A 23911-nucleotide genomic window follows, 5' to 3' on the forward strand; every position below is an offset into this window, starting at 1 on the left:
TCTTTCCACCGCCCTCTCTTCTTGCGGTCAGCTCCTGCTGGCGCGAACAAAGCCTCCCAGATGAGCAGGAGGGACAAGGGGGGCACTGCCAGGCACCGCGTGTTCCAAGGCCACCGGACTCCTGTGCTCTCTCCCCACTTCTGATTTCCTGGAGGATCTTTCATCACCTTCAGTGACGGCTGTGTGGTCAACACTCTGCCTTAAAGGTGGTGAGGAGGGACACGACTCCCCAGATGTTTTTAAACACCTTAAGGCATACGAAGTGCCTCCTCTACACCTGAGTTCACACAGCACATCCATCATGCTGCTCCTCCCTCCAGATGCGGCCCCTCCCAGACCCCAGGACCCAGGACCTAGGCACGCCCAACCCACACCACAGAGGGGCCCTCAGGGCTGGTGCCCGTTTCTTCCCATCCCCCCCCCACGTAACCTCCTCGCTGCCGGCAAAGGCCTGGCCCAGCAGACACACCTCCACCAGGGCCAGGCCCCATGGCCTCCCAAGGCACGACCTCCCACAGAAACAAGGGGGGCAGCTGCGAGCCCAGGGCAGGGACAGGTGCTCTCTGCACACAAGAGCCACCTGCTCCCCGACCTCGTCCAAGCCCTGGCCAGGGAGACAGTCCACCATTTTTCTGGCTGTACAGGCAGCACTTAGGAGAACTGGCAAAACAGAGAAATCCAAACTTTCATACGATTGGTTTAATTTTTTTTTTCAGCAGGAGAAAAAAGAATAAAGTTACAAGATTCTTTTAATATTTTCACAATGTTAAAACTAAAACTGAGCTCTAGGCTATGTGTGTAAGTAAATCTAAAACACAAAAGGGTTAAATAAGATCTTCTCTTTTAAAGATACAAGAATTTAAGCTTTCCTTACATTTAACAAACTTCACAGAACAGATACTGCAGGGGACAAGCCCCCCCCCCCCCACCCCCAGCTCTACCACCAGGAAGTGAATATGGGCTGCAGCCCTGTGTGCCCCTGGGCTCCCCAGAGAGCCTGCTTCCCATCCCTGCCTCGAGGCAGCAGCGGCGGGGCCTGAGGAGGGCCGGGAGGGCGTGGGGGGGGGGGGGGCTCTTCGGGATCAGAGCTTGGCGGGGGGCCTGGGCGGGCCGCCTCACTGAGGATGGCCATGCACTGGCCAGAGGGCCGTGGCTTGACAACAGTGGTAAACGCGGGCAGACCTGGCCCCTCTGCCCTGGGCTGCCCTAGAGCAAGAGACACCGGTCTGGGTCCTGAAGCAAGAATAAGGCTGGAGATTTTGCAGCGGATTCCACTCTGGTGGGGGTGGGATGGGAGGAAGAGGTTGGGAAGAGCATGATTTCCTATTTCAGCATTCCGGACCAAAAAACATTTGTAGTTGCAGGTGTTTGGCTGTGAACTGCAGACAGTCGAACTGTTGGTCGTGGTATAAAAGGGAAAGTTTGCTGGGTTAAACTGTTCCAGTAGCCTGTGCGTGGGCAGATCCTAACCACCTCTGCAGGAACCTCCGACTCTCACCAGCCTAGACCATACGGGGTCTCTGGCCCACTCAACCCTGTTCAGGCTTTCCAGGGAATCTTAATCCTGTCTCCCCTCCCCGCCCCCACCAGATCGGTGAGGATTCCCTAACTTGGGCCAACAGGCCCATATCCACCCTCCCCACCTGGCCTGAGCTACCATGGCTACCGACTCCTCTCTGCCCGCAGGAAGCGGCACAGGCTGAGAAATGTGCCCTCCCACCCCCACTGCCAGAGCGAAGGTCCTTCTCAGAGCTGGGCCACGGCCACAAACCACTGTTCTAGACAGATCCCCCCGCTGCCCCTGGGACGCAGGCCGCCTCGCCTTCCCAGACTTGCTATGTGGTAGAGGTGGTCCCCTGGACTACGGAGCTGCGCAGACACAAGGGGCTGGGCCGTGGCACTGTCCTCTTGGCCCAGAGAGGGCCGGGCAGGCGGCCGCTGGAAGGGGCAGAGCCTGCAGGCAGCAGCTTCCCACCTGCTCCCCAGCCCTTCTACTGATTCCCGTCGGCTATGAAATGTCTTTTTAAAAACTCCCAATATAGAAATCTAGCTGCAGAGGCCAGTTTGTAGATCCTAGCCGCAGCTGCTGTGCTGTAATTAGCCTTATTTGATCAATTGCCAGATCCCTGCACTTGGCAAATGGCAAGCCAGAGCCAGTGGGGTCAGGTTGCTTCCCATGACCGTGGGTCCTGTGTAGAAAAGATAGGTCTCGTACATGGACTAGTCTTGAGTGGAGCTAATTTTCAAAGTGAGGTTATTGTTTCTCTTCTCGTGTGATGAGAGAGTTTTTTCATAGCAAGTCAGGTAAAAAATTTTCCTAAGAACCTGCCACCCCCCCCCCCCAATTCCAGCGCTGTGGGAGAGCGAAGCCACCACCCAGCCCAGCCACATGGCCAATCTCAACAGCCTCCTGTGGCCAAGGCACGCGTGGCCATCAGGTATCCTGGCTACTGGGACTAAGGATAAGTGAAGAGGTGAAAGGCCGAACATTAACCAGAGTTTCTGGCAAAGCCATGTGCGTCATGGGAACTTTAACACCAGCTTCTACTCCTCTATTAACTCAGAGTCTCCATCTGGAACACTTTCCGCTTAAGGCTTTTTATAAGTATGACTCCAGCAGTGACAGGTATGTGTTGTTTGAAATCCACTAGCCATGCTCAAAAAAAAATATTCTTCATGTTTTAATTTTATACAATGGCTAGCAGGCACCTTAGTAACCAGCCAGAAATCAATTTCAACCACCATCAACCCCTAAACTACAGTACCAGGATGGCTGGCTAAAGAAAGGAAACGGACTGGCTGTAGTCTGACGCGTGCCCAGTACAAGGTGTCTGGCTGACTTTGTCCTAAATAAGGCTAACATTAGTGAACTAAGAACAGCGTCATGTGGCGGCCATGCCTGGCCTTCAGGAGCACCCCTCCCCGATGCGCTGGCAGGAGCGCCCCACTTTCCGGTCCAGTTTCACCATTTTCATGATGGCTTCCTCTCGGCCGCGGCCCATGTGGTCAAACGTACAGTCATGCTGCTCGGGGAGGCGATGTAACATACAGAACACATAACCTGCAACAGTGGGAGAAGCAGAGAGGACACACTGTTAGGGTGGCCTCCAAACGCCCAAAGCCCAGCTCTCATTCTGGTCTGGAGGACAGGAGGGCAGGCGCGCCTGCTGCTGAAGAGAGTTTATCAGAGCGCCACCCACGAAGGGGCCCGCACCTTCCCATCTCCCAGCTCCTCAAGTCAGCCCAGGGGCCTCAGAATGTCCAAGGGTGGCTGCTCAGAGGCTGACTCTGCATTCAACACTGCTCCTGCCTGAACCCTGAAGGTGGAACCCCAAAGATGACTGCTGCAGTGAGACACACCCCCTTCCCTACGAGATGAGTGGGTTCTGAGCCCCCTCCTTCTTCACCAAACAGGCGGGAGGGCAGAGAGCTGCCAGCTCAGCACTTTCCCAGCTTGGGCAAACGAGTATCTACCACAGGACACCCACCACTTCTAGGAGGCAGGGTAGGAGGGAGCAGAAATGATTATGGCTTAAATTACATTCTACCTCCTGTATAGTGAGGGCTTAGGGGGATGGTGGGTGTGATCAAACCACAGCCCACAAGTGAGTGGAGGCTCTCAAAGGAAAATGGATTATTTCAAGTGCTGGAAAAGGTATTACATATAAATCGGGGAAAGAACAGAAATGTGCTCTAATCGCCAGCCATCTCAAAGGAGCCTTCTAAGTTAGATGCTTCTAACTCCACCTGGTAGGTTAGGAGGCTGCAGGGCTGCTCCTCTCTTTCTGGAGCAGAGACGTCAAGGGAGACACTGCTGGGGCTGGCAGAACAAAGGACCCAGGAGAGGCCCACAGAGCAAGGAAATGGTACAGGTCAAGTCTCTCTGGGAAGAAACAGTAAGAGGAGGCCCTCAGGGCATCAGTGGGAGGCTCAGAGGACAAAGGCAACAGAGCTGCCAAGGATGTGGCGCTTTCCCTTCCCATTCTGCTCAATCTCTAGAACTGCTGATGGGTATGTGGATGTGTGTGCAGGGGAGACAGCTGATGTCCCCTAGGTCTGTCCCTCTCTCTCAGGGAGGGGGAGGGGAGATCCAGGCTGGGAAGACACCAGCCAGTGCTGGCTGGCTCCTTGCCCCCGCTCACCCCATCAGTCCTATGTGGCCACACTTACAGGCCCCACAGGCCTACACCAGGTCCACAGGACCCACCTGTAGGCGAACCTTTCCTAAACCTCCTCTCGCCGTGCGCGTGGGCAGGCATCCCATCCCACAGCAGCCCTTCCAGGCCATTGCTCTCCTCACAAACGACATCTCTTCCCAGAGATTTCTTTCTTTCTTTTCGAGACTTCTTTTACACCTAGATCTCACTGCCCAGAGTGAATGGGTAGCCACTCCTTGTAAAAGGTGTGATGCATCCATCTCTACATCCTCAATTTCTTTTCTTATCAGAGCTAAAGGGTGGAGGCGGTTGATTTTAGAAGAACAGCATTAGCTGAAGCAAAGACAGAGTGGCCAGGACAGGCAACAGTTGTAAGATTCACTTCATCTAGAGAACATTCCTCAGCTGATACAGCCCTGCTCAGATGTCTTGAGCTCATACTGTGTACAGAGCACGTGCACATGGCCTGGGGGCCTGAGTGACCAGGCTGAGCCTGGACCATCCGCTGTGAGAAAAAACACATTATTAACTGCTTCCCAGGGAGAGCAGGGCAATATGTTTGACTCTAAATTGGGACTGGGTTTAAGAAAAAGAACAGAGATGAAATTTTTGTCTCCTGAGAAGCCAAGCTCCCACTTGGTCCAAAAACAAAGTTAAGATTAATGAGCTCATGTGTTATATTTACTGATAAGTTCATTACTCGAAGATATTGGATAGCAGTTGTCTCTGTCCTAAAGGACTTCCCAGCCTAAGTGTGGATGGCCTCAATATGCATCCTCCATCTAACAACAAGCACAATTGTCTTTTGGGAGCAAAGCGGGGGCGGAGGGGGGGCGGAGAGAGGAAGAACCTGCCGCTAAGTCAGGGCCTGGCGGGGGGCACCACAATATGGTGGCATGATGTATGTGTAGACATTTCTGTCACCAAGTCCTGACATATTTCTATAACCTCAGCATCTACAATAAGGGGTGGGAGAACCCCTGCTGCCCCTTCCTATTTTCAAGATACTGGGATGATGTAGGAGAGGGTCCCAGGCGCTCTTCTCCGCTTCTGATGAATGGTGCTGGCTGAATTAAAGTAGCAGGAAATGGATTCTCTCTGAAATTAACTCGGCCCTGGCTCAGCCTAACACCTCATTAGTCAAAGGCAGACTGGGGTGGAGGGGAGAGGCTCTACACTACACACCCCCACAACTTTGCTTAGCTTGCCTTCTGCTGGTTAGAGAGCTGCCACCTCGGGGGATCTGAGAACCCCAGGTTCCGTTTGGAAAAGGAAACAGGCCGTGACAACCACAGCAGCTGCCTGATTCTCTCTCTCTCCCTGCCCGAGGGTTCTCCAGCCAGCCAGAAACACATCGTTTCTCCATCCGAGTTCTGCGCACCTCTGTTAGACACAACTTGACACTTGGCTTTGATCTCTGAAAGGTGAGAATGAGTACACAGCAGCCATACTTGGGAGCGGCACGGGTACCAATTAGAATATACGGCACCGTCATTCCCTAGGGAAAACTCTGGGCAAATTCTGGAAAGCTGGCTGCCCAAGTTGCTGCACTGGCCGGCATAAATTAAGCTCAATCCCCTCTCCTGTCAGGGTCACTCACCAAAAGGAAGTTACATGCTGGAACTTGTCCCAAATGCTGAGTAGGCATTATCCACGGAGGGCAGCCAATCGGCTAAATGCATTTCGGTGTCAGTGGTGGGGAGTGGGCTGCTCTGGATACAGGGGAGGGCGGGAATGACCGGTGGGTGGGATGAATCTATGTCCTCTTTTCTTGGTACCCACAGATCTGTTTCCAGAAACCTCTGCAAGTGTCATGAACTTTCAATTACTCTCTGATTGGATTCTTTAGACCAAGCCGCATATAGAGAAATGAGTTCAGGCTGCTGGGGAAGATGATTGTTCTTAATTTCAGTGACGAACACCATTTTAAAGCGCCTGTCTGGGATTTACAGCCGCTGTCTGGACCAGGCGATCCTCCACACCGTTCATTAGCAACCAATTGGGGCCTTTCCAGAGAGGGTCAACCAAGGCAGTGTCCGAAGGGATGAAAGCACAGAGAACAATGAATTGATCAGCTGAGCTGCAATATGGGTTTGGTATCATTACCCGGGGTACCATGCAATTCTTTTTTCCCTGATTTAAAGAAGTTATAGATCAAAATTGAATTCACTCGCTCATTTGCATACAATCCATAGCCACACTCTCCGTATGGACCCACAGTTCAGCATCATGTAGTTTGAAAAATAATTTCAATATACTTTTGCGTACAATAGCTACATACCACATAACAGTACTTCAGAGGGATGAGGAGGGGGTGGAGAGTATGATTAAAAGGATGCTGATCCCCAACAGAGAAGGAAAACACCCAAAGCAAAAGTTTTTGAAAATATGATCTGCCTGCTAAATGTGGTTTAACCTCAGCCCTTTTGCCACATCAAATGACTGGCCGCCCTACTCCATAGAGCCCCGGATTACTGGTTTTCCATGACATTCTGGCCTGGGAGGCAGCTGCAGAGCTCCTATAAGGCAGCCAGAGTTGTCTTCAATAAATCTGCACAAAACACTCAAGAACTTGTGTGGGCATTTGTTTGCTGGCACTGAGGAGCAATTTGGGATGAGCCCTTGATTAAAAAGGGAGGCTGAAGAAGGCTCTATGAGCACTTTGTCCCATGGCCTACCCTCTTCCCATGCACGCCCCTCTCTGCCGGCCACTCCCTGGCTTCTGACAGGCCCTCCAGCATGTAGGAAGAGGGACAGGGGGCCGACCACAGCAGGTGATCCCAGTCAGCTCCTCCCTGCGAGCTGAGCTGGAAGGTCTCTAGCAGCTACGCCCTCAGTCTGCAAAAGCCGCCTTCAACTAAGCAGGCAGCATCAGGAGAGAAGAGGCTGCCTGCCTAGATGGCCACAGTGGCTGACCTACCCTGGGCTCATCCCAGGCTGTCGAAGCCTGGGGCTGTGGACAGTGAGAGATGGGGGATACCAGAAGCTTCCCTAAGTCTGTCACTATCACAGACACAGGATTATGGCATAAGGCAAGAAAACATAATTTAGGGACTATCTAACCCCCTCTGTCCAGAAAGGGTTTCTCCCTCACATGGCATGAGAAATACAGAAGTCAGCATTCAGGTCACTTGCCCTAAACAGAGAAGCCTGGGAGCATTTTGTGGGAGGACAGGCATTTTAATGGAAACCACACCTCTGGACTCAGCCCTCCGGATGTGGACCTGGGGCCTGCGGCAGCCATGAGCCATAGCCACATCAACCTGAAGACGCCCAACACCCAACGGCCCTGAAAACACATTCTCAGCACAAAACAGAACTGAGGCTCATTTCTCTAAGATTCACAAAGACCTGAAGTACAGGTTTCTAAAGATGCTCATTTTGTGGGAACCAAACTTCCGACCTGACCCTTCAGCTTTTAAAGCTAACATCTGTAAGTCATACTGTTCATCCTGGTGCCCTCATCCACAGTTAAAACCTCACATGTGCTTACACAGGGAGGGGTTTGGGTATTTTCAGACTAAACACACAGGACCAAGAACAATTTGCACAAATGCCATTATCAAAGATGACACCCAACACTTTGCTCAAAGTGCTATGAAAGCTGTAACAGTTTCCTGTTTCACTCACTCGTTTACAAAAATCCACAACAATCACTGCCCAAGAGGAACACTGGGAAGAAGGCTCCCCCAAGACCGTGTGTCCTTTACCTCTCAGTAGTGCTGGCAGGCAGGGCCCTGAGGGCAGCTGAACCAGAAAACCGCCTCACCACCTGCCAGCTCAGTCCTGCTGCTGCTCCCCACCCACAAGCCAGGGGACATGCCTAATGTACTGGGGGACAGGGCAGGTGGGTGGAGAAGCTGGGGGCAGAGGGAGGGAGGCAACCTTACATTCTGCAAGCAGTGCCCACCCTTGGCTGAGGTCCTGTTATCGCCAACACCCCCGCCCCAGCACTTCCCTCCAAACTCTAAGAATTAAGCAGGGAGGGGTTGGAACTTTTTTCATGGAATTTCCTAAGGGAGATGAAGAAAGCAATGCCAAAATCCACATTCAAAGTCTGAGTCCTTGACATTTTTATTCAATCCCTGCCAGGCAGAAATGCTGCTTATCGGCTTCATCTTGGAGTAAAAAGCACTATTTATTTATTTTTTTAAAGATTTTACTTATTTATTTGACAGAGAGACAGCACAAGCAGGGGGAGAGGCAGAGGGAGAAGCAGGCTCCCCACTGAGTAGGGACCCAATGCGGGGCTCAATCCCAGGACCCTGGGATCATGACCTGAGCCGAAGGCAGACGCTTAACGACTGACCGACCCCAGGCACCCCTAAAAGGCACTATTTAAAGTTGGCAAAGCTGGGCAGCCCCGAATACTTTTGGACTTTAGTTAATTAAACATTTCTTTTCTTTTCTTTTTTTTTTTTAAGATTTTATTTATTTATTTGAGAGAGAGAGAATGAGAGACAGAGAGCACGAGAAGGAAGAGGGCAGAGGGAGAAGCAGACCCCCTGCTGAGCAGGGAGCCCGATGCGGGACTCGATCCCGGGACTCCAGGATCATGACCTGAGCCGAAGGCAGTCGCTTAACCAACTGAGCCACCCAGGCGCCCTAAACATTTGTTTTCTTGCAGATTCCATACACACACCCCCCTCCCTTGAAGGCTCACCCACAGTGGCAGTTTTAGTAAAGTCACAGACCAGGGCAGGCCTCAGCTCCAGGTGTTTGGGTGTTTTTTACCCTCACTTATAAGAAATATCTTACATTTGTCTTGCTCATTTGAATTTCAAACTGCCAAAGGTTCAAGGAGAAACTAAAAATCCTGACTCTGGAACGCGATCCACGGGTGTGCAGCCGGACGTGGCAGCGTGACCCCCGTGTGCTGCTGTGTGCTGCTGTCTGTGCACACACGTCTGTCCGGTGTGCCTGCCGGCCAGCCCCCAAGCCTCTGCTGGCTGTGGCGCGGTGCTGGGGCCTAGGCAGGTGTGTCCAGTGAGGAGGGAAATCAGAGACTGCTCCTACACATGAGCACGGGCTCCAGCAAACAGAACCTACCTGAGACCTCCCAAAGCTTCCTGAGAAACCCAGGTAACGGACACTCCAAATCCCACTTCATCAATAGGCACCACTTGCGATCTACGTGCCTATCTGAAGAACAAATGACAAATATGCCTGACCCATGTGTCTGAAATGACCAGGCAAGCTCGTTAGAAAAAAGAATCACATTTTTTCCAGCGAGGTAAAAGTTTCTTAAAGCTCAGGACAGCACACTGACCTCATAGCTCATTTGTAAGTACATGCTGGGAACAGCAGGTGGCTACAGGAAAGCTTGTTGGGAAGCATTGGCCATTTATACTCCCACCAGCAGCAATCCCGGATTACACCACATCCACTGACCCAATGCCCAAGGCAGAATTTGTAGCACAGAAATGTATTAAAGGATCTTAATGCATTTTATTTCATCAGACCCACGGTACGGGCAAAGCAGCTGCAGGTGTTTCGGGAATGGACTGTGTCTGCTTTACATTCTCCTCCACGTCTGGCTTTGCAAGGTGGAGGGAAAAGCATCACACTCCAAGAAACAGAACTGGATATCCTGGCTCACAGAGTTGGCAGATACAGTGCTTAGCTGGGCTGGGGGAGAGAATGGGTGGATGGGCGTCAGTATGTCCGTTCTTCAGAGGGAAGGAGAACTTGCAATTTGGAAGAGCCCATTCTATTCAACAATTTAATAAAAACCAGTAAAACATACCAAGACAATGCTAAAACAGAAGCAATCGTCTGTTTTCCCCCAAATCAATTATGATACCATTCAGACACAAGCTAAATGCTAGAACAAGAGGCAGTGTGGCAGAAGGCAAAGATCTGGGGGCCCCTGTGTGAGGAGCTCCTCGGGCAGCTGTGCACATTCAGCAAACGGCTCAGGGAGAACAGTCAGCAGGAGCAGAGAGAAAACGGTCCAGCGTGACGAAGCTCCCGACGCAGTCTGCACACATGTCATTTTAAAAGAATAAAAAATTCACCCCTCTTGGTATCTTTTACTGCTCTCTAGACGCTCCCTTCTTGCAAAAACTCGAATGACCTCTTTCTCTGCTCTGGGGGGAACATGTGCCCTGTTCCAGTAATGTCTCCTGTCACCCAACTCCGGCAGCCTCCCTTTGCCTGTCCTTCAGAGAACAAGTCCTGCCGCCCTTGGTTCTTGCCTCCCCCCAGGAAAAACCTAGTCCTATTTTTGGCACCAGGGGTGGGAGGTGGGGCAGGGCACCTGCACCATGAAGGATACTTTGTCATCGACTATGACTTGTGAGAATCCCCCTCCAAGCAAGCCCTGAAACACCTCAGCGCAAAAGAGAAGGGGCTGGCTGCAGGCTCACATTCTGCTAGGCTGTTTTACCTACAGATGAACATATATTTAAAAACTAAGAGAAAATGGCTCTAGGAGGTTTTTGCCACAGGAATAATGACTTGGTCCTTCAAACATCATTTCATGTCAGTGGCTGAGAGCAGGGAGTATTAGCCTCTTGGTACCTCGGGCAGTTTTAAGGATCGGGAAAACCCTAGGAGGTACTGGTACTCCTGGCCTCCTCTCCATCCCCTCCCCACCCACAGCTCCAGCCTCTCAGGGTCTCAGGAGAATAGTAAGGTACTGGCAGGAAACTTCTATTTCTTGGGTGACCTTATCCTCCTCTCAGCAGACTCGAGATTTGTTTGCCTTTCTCTTTCAACATTACCTTGTCCTTTAAAAGATTACTTTCGCAAATGGAGTGCTCTCCTAGAAAACCAGCTCCAAAGCTGCAATGGAGGCAAGAAAAAGGGCCCCACCCATCCTACCCAAGAGCCACCAAGGGCACCGTTTGGGCGTACAGGAGCAACTCAGCTACCAGGCCTGCCAGAGAACTGTGGCCTGTTTAGCCATCCCTGAAGACGACACTGGCAAGTCACAGAGTCTCAGGGGGCCTTGGACTGTAAATGCCATGTGTGTCCAGAATAACACTTGGAAAAGAAAGGATTACTTCCCCCATTTTTCTCTGTTGCCCTTCCAATTCATATGGCGAGGTCATGGGAGAGTACAAAGATGACAGACTGGAATTGGGAGAGATCTATGGCTTAGTCCCACCCTTGCTGCTATGGCAAGTCCCATAAACAAGGGTAACCTCGAGGTCTCTTTCTGGATAACCCAGCGAGAAGCTTGTGCTTTGGAGCCAAAGTACTGGACTCAAGTTCCAGCTACACTGCTCTGACAGTTGTGTGATGCGACTAAGTCATTTAACCTTTTAGAGCCTCAGCTGTGCCTCTCATAAAATGGGGTTATGGACACGAAAGCAGCCAGTGCATGGAAAGCCCCCAGCGCAAGGCAGTTGGCTGCTGCTGGGATGGCTCTTCCGGCTTTTGTCACCCCCTTACCTTACACGGTACAGCTAACACACTGGGGGCCCCCCTGCCCTGCTCCTTCCTCCTCTCCTCCCTTTCACCTCTCTCCATCTACTCACTCCCTGCTTTCCTTCTCCTAAGTGAACTGCTACTGACAAAGGAGAATGAATGTGGAATCTTCCTCTGAACGTGTGATGCACAGTGTCGTCTGCCCCTCTCCACAAACCTCTTTGTACAAACTATAAATAAATGCACAGTAAGTGACAAGCTCAGTAAAGACTTCTGTTGAAGATATGCAAATTTTAGGGAAACTTGATTTAAATCAAGACTACACAGGGCAGCCTAGAAAGCACTCACTGGTCAGGGACACCATGAAAGGGACTTGGAAACTTTCCAAGGACAGGGGAGAGTAGCTCCTCTGCTCCTGTGGGGGCTTCTCCGCAGGATGGCTGCAAGTCCGGCAAGCCTCTCTCACAAGCAGAGGCAGAGCGTGTGTGTGTCCCCGTTTGGTCCCGTGCGGGCTGCGTGCTGAAGAGCCCGTGTCCATCTCCCTGATACTGTGGGGCTGGGAACTGCAGTGAAAGGAGGAACGAGAGAAAGGAACGGGCTCTAGACACTCGGAAACCAATTATGCTTTTATCCAAACTGTGCCAGTGACACATGCGCTGGTTTGGTGCTTCCTTTAAGAATGAAAAGTCTCTCTACGTGCCTCTTGTTTTCACCACATTAACTCAAAAAGGTCATTCTGAGGACCTCAAGAGTATAAGCACGCTCTTCTCTATTTTCACAAAATTTAAGCCTTAAAGTCACACGTCCCACAACAGATATCTGCTGTCCACTGTTCTAAGCACATGTAGAGAGGAGGGCAGACGGAGAATCTGGCTTCTTGATTCTCCATTTTTAAAGTTGTTAATTTAAACACACCCTCCTCTGGAGGGCAAGAGGCTTCAGTGGCAGAATGTTTTAGCTGTAGACAGTTCAGATTTGAAAACAGACTATAGACTAGAGATAGTTAAAACCCCCACTGAATGGACGACCCACCCTAGGATTCTAGAGACTTATCTGGCCGGGTGGGAGGAGCTGACCTCACAGCCCAATTCCCTTTCACTTGGGAGAGTGGGTGGGGAGGGGGCTCAGATATGGTTACAGCCTGGCCATATAACAAACGCCATGAATGGACCCTGCTCACTGCTAAATCCGATGGGCCCTTCTCAGTTCTCCTTCATAGCGTCTGGAACGCTTAACTACCCCCATGGGCTCTGTGACTGCTCCCCGGGGCACAGGCTGCTTTCCTTGTTTTTCTTCTCCTGCGCTGGTAGCTCCTCATCTATTGTCCTGTAAGTGTTAGAATTACTCAGTGCTGGACTCTCTTTTTGTCTTACCCCACACTTGCCCCAAGGTTTCAAACCCTAACCATACATGCCAACCACTCTGAAATTTCTCTCTCTGGCCCAGACCTCTCTCTTTGGAGCTCTATGCCTCTGGATCCAATTATCTACTGGATATCTTGGATAGCTTGGATTTAAGGTGTCCAAAATGGAACACTCGATACTTCTTCACAAACTTCTTCTCCTTCAGTGTCCCCCACTCTAAAAGAACAGGCTCATCCTGCTGCCCGTGGCTCATGACAGAAACCTAGGTCATCACTGGCATCTTCCTCATCCTTCATATTCAACTACCAAATCCTATGGATCCTATTTCCAAAATTCAAATTCCTTCTCTTCCTTCCATCTCTACCGCCACCACCCAAAGCCACCAGTATCTCTCGCCAGGGCTACTACAATAGCCTTCTCTGGGTGGTTGCCGACCTCAAATCCATCCTGCTCACAGCAGCCACAGTGATTCCACACACCCGTCTCTGATAATCTCACTCTTATTTAAACGCTTTAATGGTTTCCCAAGAATGAAAGTCAATTTCACCACCTTAGCTCACTCTCATGCCATTCAGCTCCGACCCCTGTGTACTCTGTTCACGATGCTGCCCTAACCAAATTCTGGCTTCTTCAGCTGCAATGCCTTTTCCTCAGGAAGACCATCTAGTCTAGGGCCCCATTATATGCTTTTCATGGCATCCTCATCTTTTCCTTGAAGCACTGGTCATAATTTTAATTGTAGGTATCATTTGTGTGCAATTTTTTCATTTAACTTATTTTCCTGACTAGATTTCATGAAAGCAAGGACCATGCTTCTGTAATTTAGTGCCTAGAACAGTGGGTGATTCACTCAGAATATTTTGACTGAATGAATGAAGGAGAGGTTAGTTACAGACAGTGTTTTCTGAAGCTCTGGGGATAAGTAAAAGCCAGTCAAGAGCTCAAATGGCCAAATCCAATCTGCTCACCGTCACCTCTCAACAGCATTTGTCTCCTTCTCCCTCTCTCGTAGTATCTCCCGCTTGGCTTCTGTAGTATTCTGTGATATTCCTGATCTTCCACCTTGCTGGTTGCAGCTCCCTGGAATCCTTTATTGGTTTCCCTTCTGAAACCACCACAGAAAGTAGTACTCTTACACTTTCATATATTCCTTCCTTTAAGTAAATTTCATCCAGACCCAAAGCTTCAAGTATAGTCTAAATACTGATGCATCTGGAATTTAGATTTCATCCACAAATTCCTCCCCTAAACTCCTATGTCCAACTTACTACTTGACAAACACACCCAACTAGATTGGTTAACAGGAATCTCAACTGTAACATGTTCAAAACAGAACTTCTAATCCTCTTGACTCCTGTATTAGCTGGTCTCCTAATCTTCCCTGCCTCTATGAATGATTCCATATCCACACAGCTGCTCAAGCCAAACCTAGGACTCCTTCTTGACTCCTCATTCCCCTACTCCTCATACCAACTTTATTAGTAGTCTCGTTGGATTTATCTCTAAATGATGTTCTGAATCTGCCCTGCTTCTCCCCATCATCTCATGGCAAAGGTCCTGTGGCAGGAATGAGTACAGCATGCTGACAGAACAGAACAAAGGCTAGTAGGGCTGGGATGGAGTGAGGCCAAGCCTCCACCATGGCTAGCAAGAGCCCACAATGAGTTGCCCTCTTCTTCCTTTGCTGCCCACCAAGCCTTTTCTCTCAGAGTGGTTAAAGGGATTTCTTTTCTTTTCCTTCTTGGTAATTGACTTAGAATGTACTTTTTAAGTATTTGTTAATTAATTTGTATTTGAATAGGTAATACATGAATATAACAGAAATTCAATTTGCATGAAATAATATTCAGCAAAAAGTAAGTCTCCCACCCCATTCTCTGTTACTCTCCCCAGAGGCAAAGCAACCACGACTACCAGTTCTTATGTATTCTTGATAGTCTATACACAAGCATTATGTTTATCTCCCAGAGGGACAGAAATGTAATATAAAATGTAAATCAGATCACGCCACTCCTTTGCTTAAAACCTTTCAATGCCTTCCCACTACTTTTAGAGTTAAACTCTAACTCCTTACAAAGGCCTACTACCCCCCGCTTCTAGTCCCGCTTCTCCTCATGCACTGTGCTCCAACCACACGGGCCACCTTTCTGGTCCTGATCTGCCTAAGTTGTTCCTGCCTCAGACCATCTCACTGTTGTTCTCTTGATCTGGGGCACTTTTCTCCTAGTTCTCTGAATGGTTCTCCCAGCTTTTCCGTCTCAGCTCAGCTTTCACCTCCTCCAGATACTAGCCTCTCACCCCTCCTTGCAGCTCCCTTCCCCTCCTTGCCCTTCTCTTTTTCTGTCATCCTATAATTATACCAGAGCACTTGCTCCCATCAGGAAGTACCTTGTTTATCTGTTCCCTTGTTTACTGCATCTCTCCCCCAAAGAATAAAAGCACCATGAGGTCAGGGACTTTGTCAGTTTCATTCCTGGCTTTTCCTCTGGAACTCAAGTAAGTAGGCTGAATAAATAAATAATTTGAGTCAACATCTGACTCATTAAAAATAAAAGAAAATTACTTCTAGCAATAAAACAATGTTTAATGCTGGTAACTGTGCCCCTCCCCACCACTCCTGGAGAGGAACACCATCACACAGCCTACTTCCAATTACCCGGGTGAATAGGAGCACCGTGAGCACAATCTAAAACTATTAGTGTCTGGCTTTGGATATATTCTGTTGTTTTGCAGTAGCAGGTTTACTTTCCTAATTATGCTTTTCTATTGCCATTATTAATATGAGCCTATATTCCCTGAGCTCACTCTGAGAGGCAACCCAGAAATGTCCAAGATGGCATGAGATGCTCTCCTGGAGTTAAAACTTTGCTGTAACTCATGATCACAAACGAGCTGAGTACAGATAATGAAGAACTGAACATAATCACCCAAATTCCCACTGACATTCATTTCCTACTCTACCCTGGTATTTGGTCAATTACTGTAGATTCTGTGGAAAATTAATCCAGAGCTAACAGTCCAGTTCAAAGGAAGAGCAGTTTAATTGATACAGGAGTATTAACACCAACCTGGCCCTTTAATTTGTAGATCTGGAAACTATCCCCTTCCCAGGTGCACCTGTAACATTGCAGTGCGTGGCTCTACAGAGCACATGTCATCCTATGTTTTAATCACAAGGACGCACAGACTCCACCGTGTGCTGACTCAGAACTTCCATCTCCCAGGGGCCACGGGGCTGACGTGGTTCACGAAGAAGAGCACGTGAGTGTGTGGAGAGGCTGACGGGCTCTCCACAGCAGTACTAGACAGCTGCTAGACAGCATAGCCCAGGGAGGAAGAGACCTGCTCAGCTCCTCAAGGCACGAGTGGGCTACCCGAAGACTAAGCCTCCATTACCCACAGGAACAGTCTTCAACCGCAGTAGCCGCTGCCTGCCAGCCCCCAGCCTACGGCCTAAGAACAACCCATCTGCATCAAAGCACTATCTTGCTTGTTATTTAGAAAACTGTGGTCACGGGGAGCATCTAACACTTGCATGGCAGCCCCCGAGTACTGCTGTGGAGAGCCCGTCAGCATTAGTGAAGTGGGCCTGGCTGTGTGCTGCAGAAGGGAGCCCCAGAGGCCATGCTGGCTGTCTGCCAGTCACCCACCGGGACACACTGCATATGTCAGCACGTACAGCAGTGGGTGAGGCCCCATGACCATGTACTAGGAGGTACCCAGGGCAAAGGGGGATACTCCTTGTCATCCCCTCCTCCCAACGATGTTCCAGGCGCTGGATTGAGAATGGATTGAGAATCAACTAGACAGACAGTACAGGTAGCTCAATCTCTCAACTCCATAGGCAACAATACAGAAAGAGAAAGTCCTTCAAATCTCAAGAAGAAAGAAAGGAAGAAGCAGGGGCACCCTCTCAGGCTCACTCTACCCCTTGAGTAAATGCCAACTGATTTCCCACACCCACCACACCTCCATTTCTGCCCTCTTTCCATTTCTTTGCATTTCTGGTCCTTCTCTACTTTGTTTTCTTCCTCTTTCTTTCTACCACCTTTCACCCCGGCTTTTCTGTTTCTCGAGGCGCCTCAGTAGCTGTGGTTGCCCTGACACTTCTGGACTGCAGGCTCAAGGGCAGGCCAAGCTTGGTGATGGTGGCGAGTATCCACACCGTGCGGCTTCTACGTGTGCACTTCTCGTCTGTCTGTAAAGCATGCGGGAGAGGACTTCATCTCCTACTCGATTCTGCCTAACTCTGATAGGGATGGGAATGATGTCTGTTCCAACAAGGATATGTGGAAAGGTGAGCAATTTCCTAGAGAAGCCAGCTGACCCAATTATTTTAGACACTCATCCACCCTTTCCAGTCTTTGGCCCCTGAACTCTGTTCCAACACTTCACGGTGAGTCTCGACTACCCAAATCTGCAGTGTGACAGCTCTTCTTCCCACCAACTTGGCACCTTCTCTCAGCACTTACTCCCTGCCTATCCAGCACATGTATGTTGTGAGTCTCTGGTCTCATGCACTTCATGGGTCCTGTCCCAGGGACACTCTCCCTCGTGGCACTGAGTTTCAGAGACTGGTGACACCAAGCACTGTCTGACAGCCTACAACCCACAAACACTGTGATAGGGCTCTGGTTAGTGGGCAGATGTACTGAGTGCTAAGGTTGCCTTCTCCATATCTGCCTTCCAAACGATGGCAATGCCCCCCAAACGCAGACTCTCTTTTGATAACAATGGCTACAATATCAACCAACACTGCAGAGCTTGTGTTGCTATTTGTCACAGTCTTATTCAGGCTCATTGCCTGCAACAAGATAGCAAAACTTGAAGTGGTGAGGCTTTTCTTAGAGTCTGTATCTCTGGGACCCAACAGCTGAGGAGTAAGGACTATCACTGATCTTATCAGAGCCTTGGTCTGCTTAGGTAAAAGCACTTTCCAGAAGCAGAAACAAACTTCATTGATATTGATCTCTTCAGAGAAAAGGTGCTATAGAAATATCATCTAATAAATAAAGGATTCAGGCTCCAGTGTTGGGCTGTCAGTCCAGCAAGGAAAAGAAGCTATCAGGCTCAAAGAGTCAAAAGTATTTATTGGTCATTTGTGCACTGTTTACAGAACTCTATTCTAGGGGCTGGGTGGAGGAAAAAGAAAAGAAAGAAGTCACAAGTTCCTGCCTTTAAAGACAGCTGGAGATGCACAGAGAGGAAAACAGCTGAAGGACACAAGAAGCAAAGCAAGAAATCAACTGCAAATAAAATCAATACAACCCAGCTATGTGCAATAAATCAGGGGCACCGAGGAGAGGTCAACTGCATAAGGTATCCTGGAGGAGGTAAGTTTTCAAGGAAAATGAGGACATGAATTAGCACTCAAGAGAAAATGGAATGTCCACATCAATAAGAATTAAGTGCCACCATGTCTCTTATCACCCAGGCACACTGGGAGACAAAAAGGTGGCAACACTATGGACCCTGTCCTCCAGAAGCATCTTATCTAGATGGAGTGACAAGTGGCCCATGGGGCACCACTGAAAACAGTGCACAGGGATGACTCATTAACACCATCTCAAGAGGTTCTCACATAGTTGGCTGCCTACGTTTGTACCATCCATTGTTCAATAAAAAGCGTCTCTGAATTGGGGAAGTGCTTAACAAATGGGCTAAGATTGGGGGCGCCTGGGTGGCTCAGTTGGTTAAGCAACTGCCTTCAGCTCAGGTCATGACCCTGGAGTCCCGGGATCGAGTCCCGCATCGGGCTCCCTGCTCGGCAGGGAGCCTGCTTCTGCCTCTGACCCTCCCCCCTCTCATGTGCGCTCTCTCTCATTCTCTGTCTCAAATAAAAAAAAACAAAAACAAAAACAAAAACAAATGGGCTAAGACCTATACGGCTGAAAATAAAGGTAACTCATGCTGCTATCTCCTCACTGCTTAGGACGCCCATGGGCCAGCAGGGGACTTGAACAGTGAGGGATTCTGGGAGCTCAACAAATCTGGACTCACATGCCAGGTGCTCCCTTAGTATTTCTGAGTTACTCAACCTCAAAGCTTGAGTTTTCTCTTCTGTCAAAATGTGGTACCATTTTACAATAATGCTTTTATCAGGGTCAAGTGATTTAACACAGGAGCAGGCATTCAGTGTATAGTAGGTACTCAATAAAGCTGTTCTTTTTCTGGGGTGTCTGGGTGGCTCAGTTGGTTAAGCACCTGCCTTTGGCTCAGGTCATAATCTCAGGGTCCTGGAATGGAGCCCCATGTCAGGCTCCCTGCTCAGTGGGGAGTCTCCTCCCTCTGCCTCTACCCCCCCACCCCCTCTTGTGCTCACTCTCTCTCAAATAAATAAAATATTAAAGAAAAAAAAAACTGTTCTTTTTCCTTCACCCAGAGGCTCACAACTGCACAGAGTTCAGTCATTCAACTCAAATGTTTACTAGGCATCACTGCACTCTACTACAGCAGGAGCCACCAAAGAACACTATATGGTCCCTGTCCTCCAGTGCTTATGGTCTACAAGGACAGAGAGTTCTGAGAAGTACAGCAACAGAGGTCAACCACAGACTTCACAAGAGAGAAGACTTTAGCAGTCTTGGGAGATCAGCAGGTAAAGAAGGGTTTTTGTTTAAAAAGACACCCAGATTTTGTGAGGTCCCCCGATGAGGAAGACTGTGGAGACCCTGAGCCCACTCTGGCATTCCTATACCCCACTTTAGTTCCCGATGTCCCCACACTAGTTCTTTAGTCCCTATGAATGGACTTGCTACTGGAGGAACGGGGTGCTGGAAAGCCAACACCCCTGTGTTCAAATATCTGAAGAGCAGGCTTACAGGGGAGGAAGATGATTTGTGACACGTCACTCTGGAGCACAGAGTGAGGAGAAATAAGGGCATGTTCTATAAGGAGGCTGGTTCTAGGTCAGCAAAGGAAGCACCTAGGCAGTCTAAGCTGCCTGGCAATAAGACACGCCACACGCCCTCTGGGCTGAAGATGTGCACAGCAGCTGGATTACCTGCCAGGGACCCGCTGACGTGGCTTTGGTGTCAGTTCGGGGGGCTGGACTGGCACCAGATGGATAACTTCTAAGTCACTTAAGTACTTGGATTCTATGCCAGAGTGTGACAGGTTAGGCAGGAATGAGAGACTGGTGTGGTTGTCTACAACAGGGGGTCTGTAAGAGCTCATCTTATTCATGTACAAGATGAAACACAGGTTTTATTTATGCAAACACACTCATCCCCAAAGTTAAGTATTTAATTAAACCATAAGCTTATCAAATATTTTTAATTAGACCAAGCAAGCAATGCTACCCTATCTGATAGTATATATGTCTTATCTGCTTCCCACCCCCTGCCAATAAAAATTCAAGGCAGATAAAAGTATGTAACAATAAATAATGCTAAGGTTCCATATCTACACCTTATTCCTTCAGCCAAATATTCCATTGGGAAACCCTCAGGTTGCACATGTACCCTTGCTTCACGAATATACATGGAAACTGGCCCAGACACTCTCCCATTCAGCCGCTTGGGCCTGCCTTCAAATACTACTACAAAAGAGCTTTCCCCTAAAGATAACCAGCAGGCTCACCAGCACACCACATTTCTGTGACTTCCAATTTTTCTTGTACATTATCAGTCAACATTGTCTGGGTACCACCATAGGCCACATACTCAATTAAGGGCAGTGGGAAGCTACAGAATAACACGTGGGCCTGATCCTTGAGGATTTTAGAATCTAGCAGAGGAAAGGAGATCAGTGGAGAAAGGCATATGCTAAGCATTTAGAAGATGTAAATCTCTAAGCAAAAGAGAATGGAGTTGACTAGATCTGATATAAAACCTCTATGATGTGGATCACCTTACTTGAAATGTCCAGTAATTATATTTGGTCTTAAATTACCTTTGTATTTCCTATGGGAAAAAATGAGCTATTAAGTGTACAGAGAGTATCAAACATTGGGGTATATTAGAATTACCTGAGCAACTGCACTTTTTTTTTTTTTAAAGATTTTATTTATTTATTTGAGAGAGAGAGCACATGAGAGGGGGGAGGGTCAGAGGGAGAAGCAGACCCCCTGCTGAGCAAGGAGCCCAATATGGGACTCGATCCCGGGACTCCAGGATCATGACCTGAGCCGAAGGCAGTCGCTTAACCGACTGAGCCACCCAGGCGCCCCAGCAACTGCACTTTTACTTTCTAAAGAAGCATCCCCTTCTATCCAGGGACTCTGAAGTGCTGGTCTGAGGCCCACATTTATCAAGAAGCCCTGCTCATAAGGGAATCACACTAAGAATCTACTCAGAAGACTGGGAGCGTCTACTAGCATACATTTGCATACAATGTACAGAACACAAATTAGTTTAACTATGTACATCAAAGGCCTTGGAAAGGACATTTCTTTGGCAAAAACTTTGTGAACAATTTGTTGTCAATTTGAAGGGAAAAAATTTTAAATCCTATTATTTTGACTAAATACTACTTTATTTATCTTTACTATACCAATGGCCTAGTTTGGTGACATTTTGCTACAAAGGGTCCTCAGAAGAGTCCTGAGTCCTGAGCAAGGTTTTGGAGGCCAAACTAAGACGAAGCAAGAACAGTTAGGTGTATTAACTCGAAGGGAAGACCAAGAAATCTGGGTACTTCAAAAGACACAAGTGAGATTAAGTGGAGACAAGCAGACATCCAGGATGTGATGAAGAGCTGTAGTTAGGAGGGCCCAAGACCTCTGTGATGGGAGGGACACTGCTATGAGCACTCACCATTACGCAGACACTCTTCAGTCCCTGAGGTTTATATCAAAGGCTGCATGAAATACCAGAATTTCGCACATAGGTATGATGTGAGGCTAGTGGCAACCTTTCTGATCTCCCGTTACCTCTACAGAAAAAAGGTGGGGTTGGGATGAAATGACTACTAAGGCTCCTTCTAATCCTGGTGGTATGTGACACTAGTATCCATCTACACACAAATTTTTGCGACTGTGTCTTGTGGTAAAAGCATTTAATTCAAGCAAAGTATTTCCAAGCATCTCTCAGAGTGGTTTGCTTTTATTACCTCAAGTGAGAGTAACCCAGAATAGCATCTTGGATGTCTATTATGACATTGGTTTGATGAAAAGAGGAATACTCTCAGGTCACAGGCTTTCCCCATTAGAGATGGACAAACACAGAGAACTGTGAGCAAAGGGAATATGCTTCAACTGTAAACAGAAATGAATTCATGAGATGGTAAAACTTTGAAAACAGTGTTGCTGATCTTTTTTAGGCCACATGGTGGCTCACCCTGGGCTATATCATCTGCTTTGGGGGAATGTATCTGAATATTTACTGTTTTCCTAGAATGCATTCAACAGCTACAACCATTAAAATTTGTCAGGGTAAGGGGCAGAGGTGGGGAACAGCTATAAAAAAACCTACAGCAGATGGGGTGCCTGGATGGCTCAGCTGGAAGAGCATGCAACTCTTAATCTCAGGGTTGAGTCTGAGCCCCACACTGGGTGTAGAGATTACTAAAAAAATAAATAAAACTTAAAAAATCTACAGCTAAATCATACTAAGTTGCAAAAGATGGAATTTTACCTAAGATCAGGGAAGAGACAAGGAGATCCATTCTCAACACTTCCAGTCAACATTGTGGTAGAGATCCTAGCCAGTGCAATAATGCAAGAAAAATAAATGACAGACATAAAGATTGAAAAGAAGCTAAACTGCCTTTATATGCAATGACATGATCATGGATGTAGAAAATCCTAAGGAATCTAGAACTAGTAAGTGAATTAGCAAAGTTGCAGAATAAAAAATCATATGCAAAAATTGTGTTTTGAAGTGATAGCAAAGAACAATTTGAAAATAAATTTTAAAAATTCTATTCACAATAGCATCAAAAAATTAAAATACTTGGGAATAAATTTAACAAATGATGTATACTGAGAACTACAAAATATTACCGAGAAACTAAAGACGACTTAAATAAATGGATATACCATATTCATGTATTGGGATATTGTTAAGATGGCAATTCTGTAAATCTTTTTAAATGGTGAAGATACTGGAGCCTGGGTGGCTCAGTCGGTTAAGCATCGGACTCCTGATTTCAGCTCAGGTCACGATGTCAGAGGGATCCTCTCTCTCTCCCTTCTCTCTCTGACCCTCCCCTCCCACGCTCTCTCTCTTAAAAAAAAAAAAAGGTGAATATACTTGAAGTATGGACTCCTCACAAAAGAAGATATGAGTGACCAAAAAACTTACAAAAAAGATACTTAACATCACTAGTCAACAGGGAAATGCTTGATGGGAAATTAATACACCACAGTGAGGTGGAACCACATACCCACTAGAATAGCTAAAGTTAAAATAAATGGCAATATTAAATATTAACAAATTATGGGTAAACAGGAACCCTAATATACTGCTAATAGAATTTTCTTAAAATGCAAAATGTACACTGGTCTTTCAACCTGGCAGTTCCACCTCTGTATCTACCTAAGAGGAATTAAAACATATATCCACACAAAAACTTGTTCATGAATATTTATAGCAGGATATTCAAAATATCCCCAAACTGGCAACAATCTAAAGGTATGTCCACTAGTAATGGATAAACTCATGTGATATCCATACAATGAAATATTACCCAACATTAAAGAGGAATGAATGAACTACTAATATGTAACAATGTGGATCAATCTCAAAAACAACACATTATGTACACAGACAAGACTGTATACATATCCTGTACGAATCCACTCATATTAAAATTCTACAAAAGGCAAAATTATACCAACAGAAAGCAGATCAGTCAGTGGTTGCCTGAGGCTGGGGTAGGGAGTATAGGGACTGACTAAAAAGGGGCACAATGGAAATTTTAGAGATGATTAAAATCATTCTAAAATTTGAATCTGGTGAGGGCTATACAACTTAAATTTACCAAAACTCACTGAACTGTAAAACAGGTAAATATTATGGTACATGAATTCTATCCCCAAAAATCTGTTTAAAAACAAAAACAAAAACAAAAACA

The 23911-nt window shown here is 47.7% G+C and overlaps 1 protein-coding gene across 2 annotated transcripts in view; it reads right to left on the reverse strand.

Moving 5' to 3' along the window:
- Positions 1–687: 687 nt before the first annotated feature.
- ZFAND3 (zinc finger AN1-type containing 3) overlaps positions 688–23911 on the reverse strand; it is a 337499-nt gene continuing 314275 nt past the window's right edge. For both annotated transcript variants that reach the window (XM_021684705.2, XM_021684704.2), the window contains one exon: positions 688–3061. In XM_021684705.2, coding sequence (XP_021540380.1) covers positions 2907–3061 — 155 coding nt within the window. In that variant the 3' untranslated portion in view covers positions 688–2906. The remainder of the gene's footprint in view (positions 3062–23911) is intronic.

The sequence above is a fragment of the Neomonachus schauinslandi genome, chromosome 8, assembly GCF_002201575.2.
Source record: "Neomonachus schauinslandi chromosome 8, ASM220157v2, whole genome shotgun sequence".
In the NCBI taxonomy this organism is placed as follows: Eukaryota; Metazoa; Chordata; class Mammalia; order Carnivora; family Phocidae; genus Neomonachus; species Neomonachus schauinslandi.